This window comes from Pterocles gutturalis, unplaced genomic scaffold (genome assembly GCF_000699245.1).
Source record: "Pterocles gutturalis isolate BGI_N339 unplaced genomic scaffold, ASM69924v1 scaffold19590, whole genome shotgun sequence".
NCBI classification, from domain to species: domain Eukaryota; kingdom Metazoa; phylum Chordata; class Aves; order Pterocliformes; family Pteroclidae; genus Pterocles; species Pterocles gutturalis.
The window spans coordinates 8,369-27,132 of NW_010141274.1; the positions used below are offsets into that span (position 1 = coordinate 8,369).

The 18,764-nt window shown below is 55.0% G+C and overlaps 1 protein-coding gene across 1 annotated transcript in view; it reads left to right on the forward strand.

Moving 5' to 3' along the window:
• Positions 1 to 17,901, forward strand: part of LOC104469469 (myosin phosphatase Rho-interacting protein-like) — a gene marked incomplete at both ends in the record, with an annotated part of 20,858 nt that extends 2,957 nt beyond the window's left edge. Inside the window, 13 exon segments of the mRNA XM_010083976.1 lie at positions 217 to 301; positions 4,443 to 4,653; positions 5,642 to 5,755; positions 5,758 to 5,797; positions 5,885 to 6,154; positions 11,918 to 12,059; positions 12,595 to 12,711; positions 15,268 to 15,324; positions 16,722 to 16,790; positions 17,017 to 17,106; positions 17,501 to 17,610; positions 17,853 to 17,865; positions 17,867 to 17,901. Of these exon segments, the coding sequence (XP_010082278.1) occupies positions 217 to 301; positions 4,443 to 4,653; positions 5,642 to 5,755; positions 5,758 to 5,797; positions 5,885 to 6,154; positions 11,918 to 12,059; positions 12,595 to 12,711; positions 15,268 to 15,324; positions 16,722 to 16,790; positions 17,017 to 17,106; positions 17,501 to 17,610; positions 17,853 to 17,865; positions 17,867 to 17,901 (1,353 nt within the window).
• Between the last annotated feature and the right edge of the window lie 863 nt (positions 17,902 to 18,764).

Sequence of the window (18,764 nt, forward strand, 5' to 3'; positions counted from 1 at the left end):
TGGCGGTGGGCCGGGGCTGCGTCTCCCATGGGAGAGATGGGATCCTGGAGGTGGGATGGGCTGGTTGGAGCCCATCTGTGGCGGTGGAACAGCTTTGGGGTCTGCAGCCTGCGGGAAGCTGCGTTACCTCCCCATGATGGAGTGCGAGCATCGCGCCCGTCCCTGCGCTGTGCCCGTCAGCACAGACCTCACTGATTGCTCTTTCTCTGCCCGCAGATGGCTGGAGATGCTGATAGTCTATCCGAGGACGAACAAGCAGAATCAGAAGAAGAAGAGGAAGGTAGAGCCCCCAACTCCCCAGGTAACCCCGGGGGACACACACGCTGTCACCCAGTCCCTTGTCTCTCTCTCAGCATTGCTCTGTTCCCGGGGAAAATCCACAAAAACCAGGCGGACCCTCCGATGCTTCGTGTGTGGAGGGCGAGAGGTCGGTCGAGCCAGGGCAGCAGGACGGCGTGAATTAATTAATTCCTGGGCATCACTTCCCAGCATGACACACTGCTTTCCTGGCTGTTTTGGGGCCACGTTTCGCCCCCTGAGCTGTGTCTTGTGGCACCAGCCCTGCTCGCGCTGTCCCGGGAGCGGCCGCAAAGCCGCATGGTCCCCGTGGGGGAGCGGGAAGAGGTGCTGGCCCTTCACGGGCCATTTCAGCAGAAACAGGATGAAATTCCGTCGGGCTCTGGTTATCCCCTTTGAGATGACCCCAGAGATAATGGGAATGAAAGGAAAATACTAAAGGCCAGGGCCAAGCTGGGAGCTCCGGGGGCCGGAGCCGGGCTCTCCAGGGACCCGGCAGTGGCTTCGTGCTCAGTTTGACTATAAATGGTAAAAAGCGGGGCCGGCCATGACTCACTCGTTCCTGCTCAGCTCCCACATGGCCGGAGTGGGGGAGAATCCCACAGATGGGGAACGTGACCCCAAGGCCACCCTCGTCCCTCGCCGGGGCTGAGAACAGCCGCATCCCCGAGGCTGCCTGACCTCTGGGCGCGCGTCCCACCGCTGCGGGGGGCTGGCTGGGAGGGCTCCTCCGGCTGAGCTGGGGTGCGGCACTGGGGGACTGGAAACAGCATTGGGGCTCCCCTGAGCCCCAGTATTTGGGTCGGCTTTGATGAAGTCTCCAAGGATGGTCCCAGTGCAAACTGGGCTGCTGGTGGGTGCTGTATGGTGTTTGTTTGAATGAAGTTTCCACCTCTCCATCAGATAAAGATGTTCTGGGCAATGGGAAAAAACACTGGAGGGATGGTAGTCTTCTTTTGCCACCAAGCTGGATGTCTGAGCCACCCCTGCCAAGGGCTGGGGTTGTCACAACCCCTTGAGTGCTGGCTCATGGGATGCTCTGGGGAAGATGCCTCCACTTCCCTTGGCCAAGAGCTGACAGTGATGAGTTGTCCATCCTCAAGCCCCAGGGAGGGGGCTGCCGCGTGGAGCACCCCAGCGAGCTGGTGCAGTGGGGCAAGGATGCTCACCCCATCTCTGGCACAACACTAAACCCAGGCTGGGTTCAAGAGGAGGACGGGGTGGAGAGGAGAAGGGCCGCAGAGCCAGAAAAACATCATTCTGGGTTACATTTCATTGCTATGGCAACTTCTTGGAAACCGTACAGAATCCGAGCTCCTGAGCACCAAATAAGGGAAGCGGCTGCGGGAAGGATGCTGGCTCCCTGCGGGCAGACGGGCTCCCCAGGTGCTTGGGGATGGGGTGACATGGAGCCTGGTGGCACTTTTCCCTGCTTTGACTTGGGGTCGTCTGCCTCAAGCCCCATCCCACTTGCTCCCCTGTTTCTACCCTCTCCATCCCGTTGTTCCCAGGTCCATGGCACCAGAAAAAGACTCAAATTCACTTTTACAAAACCAACCTCTGCGTGGATGCTGTGCTGTGTCTGGTGCTCACAAGCAACCTGCAAAAGCAGGAGTATCATCTTTCCTCTTGTCTCCCAAATGGTGCTGATACAGGCAGCTGGTCTGGGGAAAGAGAGAGGATGCTGGGGAGAAAATCAGCACCGAATCCCCCTCTGTGAAATGGCTTCTCCTGAAGTTGGCTGCCGTTCAGCTCACTCTCCGTGTGCCGGCGGAGAAAGCCCGATTTCTTTCTAAAGACGGCCGCCCACTAATCCTGCAGCAGATCATGTCTGAGAGCTGCTCAGGGAGAGATGGACACCGTTGTGATTTAAAAAAAAAAAAGAATTTTAAACCAATGGATATTTTTGCTTTTTCTCACTACCCTGTAGTTTCTCCTCCGTGCTGTAGCAGAGCTCGGCTGCAGCCGAGTACAGGGCATCAGGACCATTTTCAGCTCCCCCCATTATTTTGCATCTTCCCACTGCAGAAACACACGGGTGGGAGCAATGCAGGCGAAGCTGGGAATTGGCTCCAGCAGCTGCTTTTTGGACAGGGGTTGTTAGGTGCAATTCTAGGGATGTTTCCACCTGTGCTTTGCAAGCAGGTTGCAGTCTTGGGGGAAAAAGGGCAGGTTGCTCTTGCAGCTTTTGCCATGCTCCGGGAGAGTGTGGGCTGCCTTCGCCTGTAATCGAGGCAAGATTTGGGGCTGAAATGTGGGATTTGAGGTGCTGGCCTCTGTTGCAGGACAGGTTTTTGCAGGGGTGCGGCAGGCTGGGGTAGGCAGAGCGTGCCCAGACACACTTCACGCAACCGGAGGCCGGTTTTGCTGATTTTGGTGCATGCTCCTTGTTGGAGCTGTTCGTACCTCTAAGTGGCAAAGGGTTAATTTCTCTGCTTGCCTTATAGACCGCTTTTTGGACCTCCTATCTCTGTGTAGTTAAATGATGTATCTACAAATAATTATACGGAGGTGTGTGAAAGGAATATATCAAAATATATAATCTGAGCTGGCGATGAGCTTTGGGCTTTCGGATCAATGGATGAAGGAGTGGTTGAGGTTGGAAGGGACCTTAGAGATCATGTCCGATGCGCTGCTCAGGCAGCATCCCCTCGAGCAGGACGCCCGCGAACCCTGGAGTGTTTACCTCCAACACTGCATTCCTTTAGAATGAAATTTCCAAGGGGATTTTTAACAAGTTGAGGTCGTATGCTGCTTGTTGTGGCTGCGTACAGAGCCAGGACCCGCTCCCCGGGAGATCCCCCGATTTGGAGGTGCAGGGCTAAAACCCACCGGCGGCTCTGCTGTCGTGGGAGGGGGGACAGGGGGGATGCTCTTTGTCCCCAGCCTGTGGCTGTGGGCTCGGGCACTCCTGGATTCCCCCTGCTCCGTGGACAGGGAACAAGCAGCCAGGAAACTTCCCTCAGTCTGGAGACTTTGGAGGGGAGTTAATTGTCATTGATTTATTGGTGGCTTAAAGGAAAATAATCTGTTAACGCAGAAGCTTAAACCAGCAAGAGCAAAGCATCTGCTAATGAACAAAGCCAAAACCTGAACGAGTTGTGAGAGCTGCCGCCTCTTCTGGGGCGTGCGCCGAACCTGGGCTGCGGCCACCAAAATGATGATCCTCTGATGGGCTCCAGAGCCTCTTATTAGCTAAAGAAGTATTTAAGATGATGAGTATTGTTTTAAAATAGCATAAACCTCAATGCAGTGTTGTATTTCCTTTTTAAAACAAGCCGCCTGTTAGGTAGCCGAAGCACCCGGGAGGAGTACAGCACCGGTTGGGTTTTATTCCTTTTTATCAGTGGCCTGGAGCAAACCAGCTGTGGCAAACAAACAACACAACTGCTGGTGGCAGGGAATTAATTTTCTCCTCCATCCCGTATCCTTTAGCTTGATTTCTTTTCTTTTTTTTTTTTTTTCCATTTTTTAAATTTCATGATAGTTATAACACTGAGACAATTCAGTCCTAGCAGATGGGACCCAGGAGAGAAGCCTGGGGTTGGTCTGTGTTAGTGAAAGGCAGCGGCTGCCTGGGAGCCAGCCCACAGAGGGACTGGGGACATGGAGAGGGACTGGGGACATGCAGAGGGACTGGGGACGTGCAGAGGGAAATGAGGGATGGTGTGTTTGTTTGCATCAATTACAGAGGATGCACTGTCAGCCCAAACTGGGTTTTGGTGGAGGTGATGAGAGCGTTTGCAGGTTCCCCGTGAGTCAGGACCCGACAGACCCGTTTCTCTGCGGGTCTCCTTCGTTTGTCAGCTTGCCTTTGCTCTGGATCTTTTCCCAGCTGGATGCGTGGGGAGGTGCAGCCAGTTTCAGGAGCCCTCCCTGGGGAGGGACAGCGAGGGTCGTTTCCTCTCTCGCTGCAAGATGGTCCCTTTGGCCAAAGATGTCCTGACGTGCAACCCCACCACGCTGCCCTGGGGCAGGGTTTCCACCTGTGAGCTTGTCCCCTTGGGAATGCTGCGGTGGCACATGGCTGAGCTGCCCTGTCCCTGTCCCATTGAAACACATCTCTGGGGACAGCCCGATGGGGACCCTGCGTGCAGAGCGGGGACGAACTCCTCTAACCCCGCTGTCTCCCCCGTTCTCTTTAGGAGCCTGGTCCTGCTAAGATGGCCGTGACCAGCAGCAACATCCCCAGCGCGGAGAAGGTCCCTGCCACCAAGTCCACGCTTTGGCAGGAGGAACTGAGGGGCAAAGACCAAGCGGACGGGGGCAGCGGCATCAGCCCGGCACCGAGCCCAGTGCAAGGCCAGGCGGGGGCTGCCAGCTCCCTGAAGGATCCCGTGCTGGACAGCAAGGAAGGTGAGGGACGGGGGTGCCGGCACTGATGTGACATTGTGGTGACATGGTTTGGGCAGCTGAGCCAGGAAAAAACACCATACAGGGGAAAGTTTTCCGTAGGTTCCTGGAGCATCCCAGCGAGGAGGGGGGATGGAGCCTTCATCCCTGCTGCGTCGCACAGGGACCCAAGTGAGACCTTATGGGGTGGAGTTCAGGAAGGAAAAAATCTGCACAACGTGCTAGAAAACCACACAGCATGGGACCCAGTCCTGCCCCGGCAGGGAGACAGGGCTGCCTGGCCTCGTAGGGGGAAAAACAAGGAGGAAAAGGTGTTTTTGAGCCCCTTAGTGTCCCCACATGGGGCACACGGAGGGTGTGGGACTGCCCTGTGCTCAGCCCTGCTGTCGGGGCTGCCAAGCCCTGAGCTCTGCTTCCTCCAGCCCTGTTTACATTTCATCTCCCTGATGAGTCCCTGGAAAGCGCTGGGGCCGCGGCATTGTTCTGCCTGGAACAATGAGGGCTGGGGACTCTTCCTGCCGGGGCTGGGGACAGGTCCCATGCACTGCGACCGTTTCCTTTATCTGCCCGCTCGGATGGGGGACGCTTTCCGCCTGCTCCCCGCTGCTGGGAGGAAGGTGTCCTGTCACCTGGCACCTGCAGAGCTGTGGTCGATGTCGGGCTGGGAAGGACAGGGATGGAAATGGTGCGGAGCGGTAACTGCAGCCGTTCATTTCTAGGTGTGAAGGGTTTGGTCTTTCATCCCTGCAAACCCGACCCAAGGGTTGGATCAGCATCCCCAGCTCCCTGCAGACCATCCCACCATCTCCATGGGCAGGAAGGGTGGTGAGGGTGGAAAAGCCAAGGGTGTGAGAGGTGGCACGGCGTGGGACTGGGGTCTGCATCATCTCTGCTCTCATCTCTGCCCCTGTCCTGGGTGGAATCGGGGTGTTTCTTGTTAAAATCAGAACTTGGACTTGAAACCAACTGCAGTGACTTCTGTTTCCCTTAGATGAGAACTCCATGAACGGGGACCGGATAGACTGTGGGCGGAAGACGCGTGTTGAGAGCGGGTACTTTTCCTTGGAGAAGACCAAGCAAGACTCGAAGCTGGAAGAGCAGCAGCTGACCCGCCGCGCCCACCCAGCCCCAGCACCCCGAACAACAGGTACAGTTATCCCAAATCGCCCTCGCAGGAGCATGCCCAGCCCTTTCCTTCCCCAGGTACCCGATCAGGCGACCGAATGATTCACAGCTTCTCTCTGAACTCCTTGGACTCGAAGAGCAGTTGCCCCATGCACAAGGACTCCAGCAACAGAGATGTAGGAAGGGGAGCTGAAAAATCGGGGCGTCCCCTTTCTTTTAAAGCCAGCCGGCAGTACACCACCCTGGCCGACGTTCCCAAGGCCATTAGGATCAGTAATCGTGAGGCCTTCCAGGTGGAGAGGAAACGGCTAGAACGGAGAACCCGGGCCCGTAGCCCTGGGAGAGAAGAAGTGGCCCGGCTCTTTGGCAATGAGAGAAGGTAAGGGATGGGTGGCTAACCTCCTCCTTGCATGCTTGCCACGGCAGCGAGGCTGCGTCCCCGCCGCAGCCCTGGACGGCGCAGGCGGTGTTTGCTGGGTGAAGCTCCTTCGTGTTACAGTGCTCCTGGGTTTAAGGATGCACGTCCACACCGACCAGATGGTGGGATGTCCTTAATAGTGCCAGCGGGCAGTGTCACCCTGCCTGGCTGCTTTGGGGACAGCAAGCCCACCCTCCCTGTCCCCTCCCCGGCGCGGCACACGCTGGCAGCTGGCACCATTAATTAGGTTAGTTCTCTAAATGGTGTTAGCGCCGGGCGCGTTACGCAACCGCCTAATGAGCTGAGAGAGGTTTCAAAATGTCACGGCATTAATCCGGGAGAGGAGAGGCGGGTGCCGTGCTGAGGCTGGGCACAGCGGGGCTGCAGAACAGCTTAGTGCCGAGGAGGACGGGGAGGGCATCCGCACGCACGCCTGCACCCTGCTCTCCGGGCGAGGCGAAGGGTGGGCTCGACTTGCCCTGGGAGAGACGCATTTGTGCGGCGAGGGCAGCAGAGCAAACTGGGAGACGAGCCCCGGGCGAGAGGGCCGCCTGCCAGTCTGATTTTCTTGCCCTGGTTTTCCTCCGGGCATGTTCTCTCTCGCACGGTTTCAGCAAGCGCTTCTCCTCCGTTTCTTCCCAGCCCCTAAAGGACTGTTTTCCAACCTGGCTTCTGAAAGCTGGGAGCGGGTCTTGGAAGGATGGTGCAACTTTTTACTGGTGCTGCCGGTTGGCAGGAGGATCCCAAACCCAGCCCAGCCCTGGCAGCGTGCGCAGCAAGGTCTGGACTGGGAATAAAGGAGAAGAGCAGGGGTTTGGCTTTCTGTGCCTTGGGAACTGGGTCTTCCCTGGGATGGAGGAGAAGGATGCCACATTGGGCCACCCTGGCTGGGGACAGGGCTGAAGAAAGGCTGCTGGTTTGCAGGCTGAGCTGGGGCAGCGTGTTGGCTCAGCTGTTCCTCCAGTGTCCCCAGTCCCTTGCTCCAGCCCTGGGGGTATCGTGCAGCACTGGGATCCAGCACGGAGCTGGGATATGCCAGCCAAGGATGGGGAGGAGCCAGATGTACAGGCAGATAACGGGGCCTGGGAGAGGACACTGCTGCCAGAGACTGTCCTTTCTTCACGTCAGCCCCACTCGCTGCCTGCTGTTGGGTGCCTTTTCCCAGGGAGAGTCTGGTTTTCCCACCCCAGCTGGGCTCCTGGGGCTGTTAACAGGTTTTTTTTTTTGCTTTATCAGTATTGGCAAAATTTCCCCTGTGTCAGCCCAGGACCTTTATCCAAGCAGGATGGGTGCAGGGAGAGGACCGGGCGCTGCACTGGGGTCTTGCTGCCCATGGGGCTGAGCCTGGTCCCGCGTTTGGGAGGGGGGTGATGGCAGAGAGCAGGGCGAGGGGTCCCCACCTGCCAGAGGCTTTGGCCGGGGATCGCAGCCCGCGGTGCTGGTTTGTTTTCTCCAGTAACCTGGGAATTGGCCCCTGCAGGTGGTGTGGGTGGAGAGGCTGTGTCCTGGAGCTCGGGCACCCGTGGTGGAGCGCTTGGGTGGACTTGACAGGGCACAGAGGGACAGTCCAGCATCGCACCAGGGATTTACCATTCACCAGCACCCTGCTCAGCTTGGCTTGGCTGCTTTTTGAGTTTACCTAGTCCACATACCCCTCTCATTTTTTCTCCTCCGAGCTCAGGCTGTGCTGTTGGAGTTTGAGCAAATATAATAACTCCCTTCCATGCTGTGGGGTCAGCTTTTTCCGCCGGGTTTAACACCATTTCTAATAATCCTTTCCAATAACCCACTAACACATCCAGGAACGCTTGCCTGAATTTGCTTGCCCACATGCCAACCCCATAGGTGCCAGCCAGACATCGTTCAGATCTGCCCTTCATCTCTGGATGCAGCCAAATGAAATTGTTCTGATTCTGTTGGTATTTTTGACTCTTCCTCCCCTTTTTTTTTTTTTGTTGTTCACCCACTGCAAGTCATTGCGAGTGTCAGAGCTATGGATGGAAAAGAATTATTGTAGGTACCCAGTGCTGCATCCTGAGTGGCACACCTGCAGGCTTAGCTCCAGATAAAGTTGTTTTTCAGGCTTCTTGTCCTGTTTCCTTATAGTAAGAGATCTTACGTGACTTAGTCCAGGACAGTGCTGGAAATTTTCCATATTAACCATTTATACCTGACGCTGACTCCATGCCCCGTGCAGCCGTCTGAGCTCGCAGCTGCTCAGAAACATGGATCAGAAAACGGGAGATGATCTCCAGGGTTTGGCAGAGTGCGAGTTCCCTCTGCTGGCACGAGTTCCCGCTGCCGGCACCGCGCAGGGGTGTCTGGCCAGGCTTGGGGAGAGGGTCCGTGTGTCCGGAGAGGTTGAGCTGCGCCTCTGGTCTCCCATCTCAGCCCCATCCCTGGGGTGAAGGAGCAGGGGCAGCTCTTTGGAAACCCCACGGATAAATCATGAAGCCTGTTTTGCACCCAGAATCCCAGCAGAAGAGAGCTGCAGGGATGTCCTCGGGCATCGGTCCCCATATGCAGCGGCTGCGGGGATAAATCCTGGCACATCTCAGGAAGGTTTAAGGAGCGTTGGGAAGGGCACCACCATCGGGTGGGGAGTCCTGGGGTGCAGAGACCTGGAGCCCCTTCCCCTGGGTGTGCAGCTGCAGGGTTCCCACCTCTTCCAGCTCCCAGGGGAGCACTGGGATTTCTGGTTGGCAAACTTCTTGCACACTTCAGGGATGCAGCCTCTAAAACTGCAGCTTTCCTGGTTGACCCCAGGTTCTGCTCACGCTGGCAGGAGTCTGCTGTGGCGTCTGCTGGACCTGCTGTAGGAGCATGGTCGGGGGGCAGAGGGGTATTTCTAGCCTCCATAAATAGCAGAGCTGCCTGACATGGCTTAAAAGACTTTTCTTTCTCCCTTTTCTGGAGCTCCTTGAGATGTAAGGCTCTGCTCTGAATGCTGCTGCTCCCTGTAGAGAGGAGTGCCTGCTCTCCAAAATATAGTTCTTTTATTTTTTTTCCTTGTAAAACTATCCTCTTCATTTTTGTGGACCTTTTTGGGAAATTCCTCTTCCTTCTCCTGACACTCCCTGTCTTTCTTGCTGCTAAATAACGAATGAATCCAATAAAAACAAGCCCTTTCTTCCAATCATAGAAAAATCACTTGAACGATAGATCGTGCTGGTTTTTACAGCTTTCCTTCCCACTGCACACACCCCTCCACCTAACAGCAGAGATCTGCAGCTCGAATTTAGTGGCCTGGAAAACATTAACAGCCTGCATGGCCGAGGAACTCCTTGGGACGAGCTTTGTTAGTTGAGAAAGCACTAAGTGGCACCGCAGCCTTTCAAACGCTTCTTCGTACCCGTCCGCAGCCTTGCTGGCCGGAGGGAGCAGCTCTCTCCTCCGCGTGGCGTGGCGGGGAGGGGAGGAGAGCCCTTCCCCTCCCCTCCCCGGCCCCCCAGGATCTCTAGCAGTAACCTGTCTGAAATGTCGAGCTAATGGGGAAAAAAATCCCAATTCTTTCCTGTAATCTGGATGATATTAACCCTTGGGGCTGTGATTTGGTTGCAGTGATTTATTTTTCTCCTCCCTGTTTTTTCAATGACGAATTACTGGGATGATTTTGATTTTGTTTTGTATGTAGATGCAGAGATATAATTTCCTCTTCTGTTCATTCATTTTCCAGCCTTGTTTTCTTCCAGGTCTTGTTGCTCTCCACCTTCTCCTGCTGTGTTGCTGTGTGACGTGTCCGCCTTTACTTCGCCTGCTTCGCTACCATCTCATCTCAATCTCAAGCCGTAGAACAACCTGGTGGTGCAGCCCCTTTCATGAGAAATCAACCTCCTTTTGATTTTGTTTTATGTTTTTTTGGTTGCCTTGTTTTTTTGGGTTTTTTTCTCCTGATTTGTTTTTCCTTCAGGCATAGACAATGTTTTCCCTTCCTAACAGGGCACAGACAATGTTCATTCATGGACCTCTTCCTCCCTCCTAAACTGAGAGTCAGAGAAGGCTGGGCCAGTGTAAAAAGGGTTAAAAAATTGTGACTCCAAAACATTTCCCTGTCTGTTGGTGAACGGAGGAGATGGATTTATGCTCCACAGGCTGGTTTATGTGAATGGACATCTCATGAGCAGAACATCCCGGGGGGCTGGGAGCTCTGTGCGAGCCCGGCATCTGCCAGCTCCCAGTCTGCAAACTGGGAGGCCGCAGGGGCTGAACAGACATCCCGTAAAAACATCAGAAACCCTTGGATTTACAAAGCAAAGTCTTCCCCACACGATTGTGTCCCTTCCTCGCTGGTTGCGGCAGCTGGCGCTGAGCAGCAGTGGGGATCCCCAGCCTGCCGCGGGATGTGACGTGCTCAGAGTGTTGGTCTCATTGATGGAATTTGGTGCAAATGTTGGTTGAAAACTGAACAACTCATGGTATTTGAGTCCTTAACCTGCTGTTCTTTTTTGTGAGAAGTGGTGAAAATGGTTTTCTGGATAACCTGTTTCCCCTCCTGTGGTTGCCGTGTGATTTTCACGCACGTTAGAGGCTCACACAGAGCAAGCAGCCCCAAGTTTAGATCCCACACGTGTGGGTCCAGATTTTGTGTGAAGAACCCACCCAGGCTGAGCTTTTTGGGGAGGTTTGAAATGGAGCTTTAAACCTGACAGCTTGGAGCTCAGCTGGCGTGTGTGTTAGTGGTGGGGCATCGCTTCACGTTCCCAGGTTGTGGTTAAAGACCTGAGGTTGGTACTTCCCCAGACCCCCACGCATGCAGACCTAGACACCCGCACGTCCTTCGAAAATTCCAGTATTTCCTCTCCTGTGGGTCAGCGAGCAGCTTTCCATGCTGAAACAGCGCTTTTTAATTCCACCTGCAGAGCCCTGTTTGCTCATTCTTAGGAGCATCCCATGGGGGTTTGATCCGGGGCTGGCTCCTGCTCCATCCACGTTTCTTCATAATTCTCCTCCGTCCTCGGAGGCACATGTGCCCCAGTGCGATGGGCCACCGCAGCCGTGTCCGACAGCACCAGCTGTGCTCCCTGCTGCCCATCCCGGGTTTGCAGACCAGTTTGAGAGGAGGGCAGAGCCCCGGGGTTTTGCAGGGGATGCTGTGCCGGTGCAGGGTGCTCCTCACCTCCTGATGCCTCTTTGGGTGGAGCACCCCGCAAGCCAGACCCGTTGTCTGGAGGCACCTGCGGATGCTCCTCACCCCGTACAATCTTGCGGATGGTACCGGTGTGGAGCTGAGTTTTTACAGGGTGTCTCTTGCAGTGAACATACAGGGTGACCCGTAGGTCCCTATTACCTTTGCACCCCAGCTTGGTTTGATGTGTCTGTGCTCCTGGAGGGCCATTGATAGCCGCAGTGCTAGAGAGTAAAGACAAAGCTTAAACCAAAGCTGCTCAATAATCCCCACTTCTCAAAGGGTTGTAAAATTTACAAGCAAAAAAATTATTGCTGGTTTTGCAAGGGTTTTCTAGATATTTAAGAAGATGCTAATTGTGGAGCTGAATAGTGTGAGGTTTTTCCCCACTTTGGCTGCAGTGGCAGGTGGGGGTGTTTTGCCCTGGATTTGTGCACGCTGGAGCTCGCAGAGGAGAAACAGGGACCAAAAGCCGGGTCTGAATGAACATGAGTCAAGCAATTCTGCAGCCTTGAATTTGTGGGATTGTAGAGCTCAGCGCAGTTGCTGTTCCCGTGTTTAAACCGGCTCTGGTTTTCCCTTTTTTCTCTGTTTTCCAGGCGATCCCAGGTAATTGAAAAATTTGAGGCATTAGATATTGAGAACGCGGAGCACATGGAAACGAACGTGTCGGCCGGCGCTGCCCTTTCCAGCGAGACGCGGCAGGGCAGGAGCGAGAAGAGGGTTTTCCCACGGAAACGGGTAAGCTGCTCGGCCGAGATCTCGTGGTGAGGTTCAGAGGATGGCACCTGGGATCTGGCAGCCCAGGATAGATAGTTCAGCTGTAGGGTTTAGCTCTGGGGTTTGTCCCAGGATGGAGCAGGGGATCTGGAGTCACAGGCAAGCTCACGCAGGAGCCAGACCACTGCGTGTGCTCAGTCTGTGCAGGTTTTCTGCTTGGTGCTCTGCTCCCTTGGCCCAGCTGCAGGTCAGAGTGGAAAATGAGGCTCTTTTCTCCTTCCTCCAAAATAAAAAGAGGGAAACCTCTGATCTGGCATGGCAGGAGACATCAGGATGGGCTAAAATAACAAGAAACAGGCAGTCTGGAGAGTCCCAGATATTTGGAACAAATTAATGCCCAAGAGGACAAAAAAAAAAAAAAATATTGCCAATGAAATGCCATTTGTTCTGAGCCTGAGATGCCCCTTAAATATGTGGATTTTTGTGCCGTGAGCCATGAGAGTGGGACTGGCTGTCCCAGTTCCTGAGCTGATCTGGGCTAACGCTGTTTCCACAGGACTTCACTTGCGAAGGTGCCGCTGTGGGCTCCATCCTGGACGTGTCCACGTCTCCTCTGTCCCCGCATCGCCGGGCAAAGTCACTGGACAGAAGGTCCACAGAGTCCTCTATGACGGTGAGCCACCGGGGCCGCGTCCTCTGCCTTGGGGGAGGATGAAGAGGCTCTTCCCAAGCAGGACCAGTGAAAACTGGGCTGTCCGCTGCTTTCCCCATAGCCAGCACGCAGGACATCGGTTACGCTTGGATTCGGCAGTTTCAGTGACTTGGCTCCACGCTTGGCGTGTTAAGGAGAGCTAACACACGGCTTAGTTTCCTAGTGCCTCTCCCCTGGTGTTTATGCAGTTGCAAGTGGTGTGAGCGAGATGAAGGCTGCGAGGAAGGGCTGAACCCACCCTCCCGAGCTGTCCTCCCTTTGCATATTTCAAATGCTTGCCAGACCTGGAGGCAAACAGTACAGAACGAACACGAAATGTTCTCCTCTCACTCACCACCCTCCTGTAGGAACAAAATAAATACACTTGCTAATCTCTCGAAAAGGTTACAGAGCCACTGTAAATACAAGCTGCATTTTTCGTGGACGGACAGCTTCTGTTGAAGGACTTCCCAGAAAAATGCAGTAGCTTGGCATTTCTGTAGTAGCTTTTCATGTAGACTTGTACAGCCACAAGACTGATTTTTAAATTCTTGGTGGTAATAAAAAGGTGCAAGAAGTGCACATTAAGTGGCGATGTACATCGTCTGCTGAAGGCAGGAAAATCATGCAGTCAGCGGGAAGAAAACCTCTTCTGTGCATTAAATACACCTTGATTTTGCCACTCCTATAAAAGTAGCAACATAAGAAAAACCTGTGCGCTTGCTGGCTTGCAACTGGGATTGCAAGACCCTCCCCTGCCCATCGGGCTCGCTGGGTCAGATCCGATCGGTTATCCGTCAGGATAAAAGCCGAGGGAGAGCTCATCCCTTGTTGGGCTCGGTGGGTTACAGCAGAGCTGTGGCTCACGCTGCGGGGGTGTCTCCTCCATCAAACGCTCCGTCTGGTCTGGTCTCTACTGTCGACACCCTTCAGTGGCAACTGATCCCAAACTTTTCGTGCTTCAGTGGCTTTGCAGCTCCAGGCAAAGCCCACGCTCTCTGCCCGAGCGCTCGGCGGAAAGCAGAGGGGTTTCCATGGGGGAGAGGGACCTGCAGGAGAAACCTTCCCGCTCTGGGTGCTGCCCTAGCGTCTCGCTGCAGCCCAGTCTGAAACCTGTGCGTGTATTGCGTAGCAGCATCTTTCCTCTCTGGCTGCTTCTACAGCTTTGCTTCAGTTTGGGCGAAACTGAGAGGTGTAGCACAGTAATACAAACGCTGCTACGGAGAGATTTCTCTGCTTTTGCAGAAGGTTCTTGCCCTGTGCTTCTTCCCAGCTGGTAAATAACACGCCTGTGAAAACTGGAACTCTTGCAGACCTTCTGTTTTCCTTTTCTGCAAAGCCCATGGTTGGGAGCTGGTTATTTGTGATCCAAAATGTAGATTCTTTGCTTGTTGCTCTCCTGTAGAAAAGGCTTTAACAGGACCCTGCGAGCACCATCGCACCTGCACCTGGGCAGAGAAGCAGCAGGCGGATGGTGATATCGCTCTCACAGGGCAAATTAGGCCTGGGATTAGGATGCCCGGCTCTGGTACCCTAGTTCAGAGATGGCTGTAGTCATTGCAAATGCAATTCTCTCTCTAGTTAGTTTGTGGCTTATCGCTACCTTGTCAGCAGGTCCTGCTGGGGCTCAGCAGGTTTGTCACCCGCAGCCACATGCGCAGACCCCAGGGCGTCTGTCTGCGCCCTCCTCTGATTCCGTAGGGATTTGGGAAGGACAAGGTGACATTTACTTTCCTCCGTGTTTTTGTGGAGCAGGGCTGGCTGGGTTCCTGCCGCCGTGGGAGCCGACAAATGTGGGACATGCCACCTCATAGCATAGTTTTGGTTAAATAGGCTTCCAGTCCCCGTTTTTCCATTGCTCCCCTTGCTATAGCCCGTTTCGGACACTACAGCTGCATCTCGCACACAGCTCTCCTTTCCCCCTCCACTCTGCAGCACGTGGACGAGCGCGTTCTGCAGCTGGACCTGCTCAGCCTCGAGGGAGCGAAAGCGTTTCCACCACATCCTTCCCCGTGCGCGGGCAGGGCAGGGAGGAAGGGCTGGCAGGAGTTATCCCACGCTGTCCTGGGTGCTTTTCTCAGAGCTTCACTGTCCCCATACGCCCGCTTTGGAGGAAAGAGCAGGTGTCGTTTGGGCAGTGCAGTGCTGGGATTCCCTGTATTTCCAGCCTTGGGAGCTCAGCTTTGTTTTGAACCCTGCAGCCTTGCATGAACAGCAGCGATTTTCTTTCGTAATATAATAGAGGCACAAAACTGCCTGCAGTCTTGCTAATTCCTTGCTTCTCTTTCCCCTGTAAAGCTTGTGCAGCGATAGGAAATCACAAGAGAAATGTTAGGAAGGGGACAGCCTGAATAAACCATCCGGCGGGTCTCTGTTCCGCCTGGGAGCAAACATTTAGCTCTGTGCGGTATAATGATCCAGTTTAAGTGTTGCTGGTCTCTTTTATTGCTGCGCTGTGTTTTATCAAGCCGCTGTTGTTGTCTGCTGAGCGCGGATGCTCCCACCCTCCCCTCTGATCCCCTCTCTCCTTTCTTGCAGCCTGACCTGCTGAATTTCAAGAAGGGCTGGTTGACAAAGCAGTATGAGGACGGGCAGGTGAGTCCAGGGGAAGCTCATCCCCTCACCTCGGTCTTCGTTGCAGTGGCCGGTCCCGGTTTCTGGCAGCTGACACCCGCTCCAACGTCCCGGCTGTGCAGGGGCTGCTCTGGGCGCCGGTGAAGCCCCGATGTCCTTGCAGGGTAGATCAGTATTGGGCTGTGCTCCGGGGGGAGAAACCAGCTGTGGGCACCTGGGCAGAGCAGCAGGAGGGAATCGGGACAGCTCGGGAGCCAGGCTGCAGTGGTTGTGGGCCAGCCCTGTGCAGATGGGGTTTGTCTTGGAGCAGGAATAGGTGATATTCTGTCCTGGGGAGGTTTCAAAGCCCCACAGCTGGGTATCGTGTCGTGGGTTTCTGGGGAGCTGGGACAGCAGCACTGGTTTCGTGCTCCTGTTTTCTGTTAGTCTCATCTCCCTTGCGACCCAGCAACCTGTTTGGCATCAGTAATGAGGCTCAGATAAAGTCTCCTGAGTGCCAGGGAAATGGCAAGGCCAAGAAATAAATGAACACCTCTGAGCTGGCAGGGAGGCAAGCAGCCGCTGCTGCTCCTGTCCATTCCCAGAGGGATGCGGGACGTGCTGCTCGTCGGAGCCTCAGAGACGGGCACTGGTGCCCATGAGACGTGGGTGCCGGTGGCTGTTTGCAAATGCCCCTTCCCTGGATTTCCTTCCATCCCGCTCATCCTCTTGAGGGAAAACGAGGGCGACTCCCCCGCAGCTGTGAGCGCTGTAGCGTGGGCTCTGCTGCCGGTACCCACCGGGGCGTTGAGCCCTGGGGCTGAGGGCATGTCTGTAGGTAGCCCGAGAGGGAATCAGCTGCTGGAGCGAGTGCTTTATTACCTGAAAGCTGCCTTGGATAGGCTTGTGTCTCGCTGGGAGCGTGCAGAAGGCATATTTGTATAGAACAAGGGCTAGGAACAAGCTCCAACTCCATTTTTAGAGACTGCAGATAAAACATGAATGTTTTACTGCTTTTTTTTTTTAAAAAAAAAAGCTCCCTCTGAGGCTTTATGTGCAGCCACTAAAAGCTGCGCTTGCTCCATCGTCTCTGAGCTAACGGGAAGGCTCCGATGGCCCCCGTGGCTCTCGCAGTGTTTCACCATCACACGCAGGGTTGGTGCGGCTTTGGGTCCAGCGTTCTGCCGGTGCATCAGCACTGGGGAGATCTGGGTCCTGGTGGTGCCAGCCATCCTGGTGTCCCTTGCCCTGCTCCTGTTCACGTCTCCCCTTCCCTCCAGAGGGCTTCTTCGCAGAGCCGGGTGTGGCGTTGGGAGGGGAGAGGCTGCGAGCTGCCTCCCTGTGTCGTGTCACTGCCGGGTGACATGTGATGAGTTGCCCGGGCTCTGCTAGCAGGGAGGGAGCAGGATTGTAACTGCCCTGTCTTGGTTGTTTCCTAGTGGAAGAAGCACTGGTTTGTGCTGACCGACCAGAGCCTGAGATACTACCGGGATTCGGTGGCAGAGGAGGTAAGTGTCATCCCCGTCAGTGTTCAGCCCATCATTCTGCACCCAGGGGAGCCCCAGGTGCTCCCAAACTGACCCTGGGCGGGTTGTCTTCCCAGGTGCCGAGGTCCTGGAGCATCGCTCTTCAGGGCTTTGTGCTTCTCAAGAACCTGCTGCGTGCCTCCCCGTGAGCCCACCGCGCTTTGGGGTTGCAAAGAATGACGGCTTATTTTCCCTCTTCCCTCTCCAGGCTGCTGACTTGGATGGAGAAATCGATTTATCCACGTGCTACGATGTTACTGAGTACCCAGTTCAGCGAAACTACGGCTTCCAGATCCACGTAAGGAAAACATGGGGAGGAGGAAGAACCTGGCTGCGGGATGGTTGGTGTGCCTGCTCACACTGTGAGCTGCTTGGGAATGGGGATGCTCGTCCGGGAAACATCTCCCCAGACACCTAAGAGAGGCCACGCTGCATCAGCCACAGTGCTCCCGAGAGTGATGGCGTTGGGCTTGAGAGACAGTTTTTTGTTTCGCAAAAGATGGAGAGGGAAAGGGGAAGTTTTGTCTCGGTTTTGGGTTCACAGCTAGTTCCCACTGTGAGCGTGCAGGGGATGGATGGGCTGGGTCACGCAGCCGGCGAGCGGTTCCTCGGGGCTGGGTGGCGTTGGGGGGAGCAGGAAGGTGCAGATGGGTGCAATCAGCCACTCTGAGCCGGTCCTCCTCTCTCCTTAGACGAAGGAAGGGGAGTTCACCCTCTCCGCCATGACGTCGGGCATTCGCCGCAACTGGATCCAGACCATCATGAAGCACGTTCGCCCCACCACTGCTCCCGATGTAACAAGGTAAAGGGGGAGGTCAGCAGCCTGTGCCATTGTCTGGTTTGCTATGCAGGAGTAACTCTTCCCTTTTCCCCTTTCTTTCCTCTCTCTGAGCCTGTCCGTTCCTGGAAGCTGCGGCTCTTTCTCACGTCCCTCTCTCTGGGCTTAGTTTGGATCCGCTTTGTGGGGATGCTGATGTGCTGAGTTAACTCTTCCGCGTGCAGGTTTCAAAGAGGGTTGAAAATGTGGCTTTAATTTGTGCGTAGGAATATGAAATACTGTTCCTATATCAAGGCTCCTCTGGATTCCCACCAGGTATTGTGAAACCACTTGGATTCAGTTGTGCTGGGTTTCCCCTTTCCTCTGGCTACTGTTCAGCACGAGCTGCCCATCCTCTCCGCGGGTCACGGCAGCACGAGCCCAGGGTTCAATTTAGAAGTTGTTTGGCTCGGATAGATTTTAAATTCCAGCCAGCGAATCGTCTTCCCTCCTCTTTTAGTCTTCCAGAGAGCTGCCGCAGCTCCTTCCCCGTGCGCGTTAGTAACACTCGCGTCTCCTCCTGCCATCAGTGCCAGAGGAAGGGACCCCCCCGCTGCACAGAGTACCTTCTGTGAGCGCTTGTGGCTGCGGGGAAAGCGTGTTTGACCTCCTCACAGCTAACCGCGCCAGCCACACTCCTACGGGCCACCTCTTACAGGCTTCCTGGACACGGCCGCACCATTAACTCCGTCTCCTGTCCTTACCATAGCTGCCAACGAGCAGGTTTTTGCCAGGTTTGTCCCCGCATTGATGGAATGGCTCTTCTCACCAGATGCTGTTGACTGGAGATGCTCCAGCCTCTCCTTCCCCATCCCGCTTGGTATTCGGCCACCGTTTCCCAAGCCCTGCCCGAGCTCTGGTAGATCTCGCGGGGGTCTCGGGGAAGCCGCCTTTCTCCTCACTCCTATGTGTGTTTGATTTCCATGCAATCCCAGGAAAAACTTCTCTTTGAAACTATCCGTGCTGAAGCCCAGGTTGGAAAACTGTGTTCTCTCCTGTATTAACGTTCTGTGGTTTGTATATCTCGTGAGTCACTGCATGCTCCTCCTTTTCTGCACCTCGGATGGGAAGTCCTGCAGTTTCCATTTATTTTTCTTTCTTTGCCTTTTTTTTTTTTTTTTTTTCCCCCCCCCCCCTCT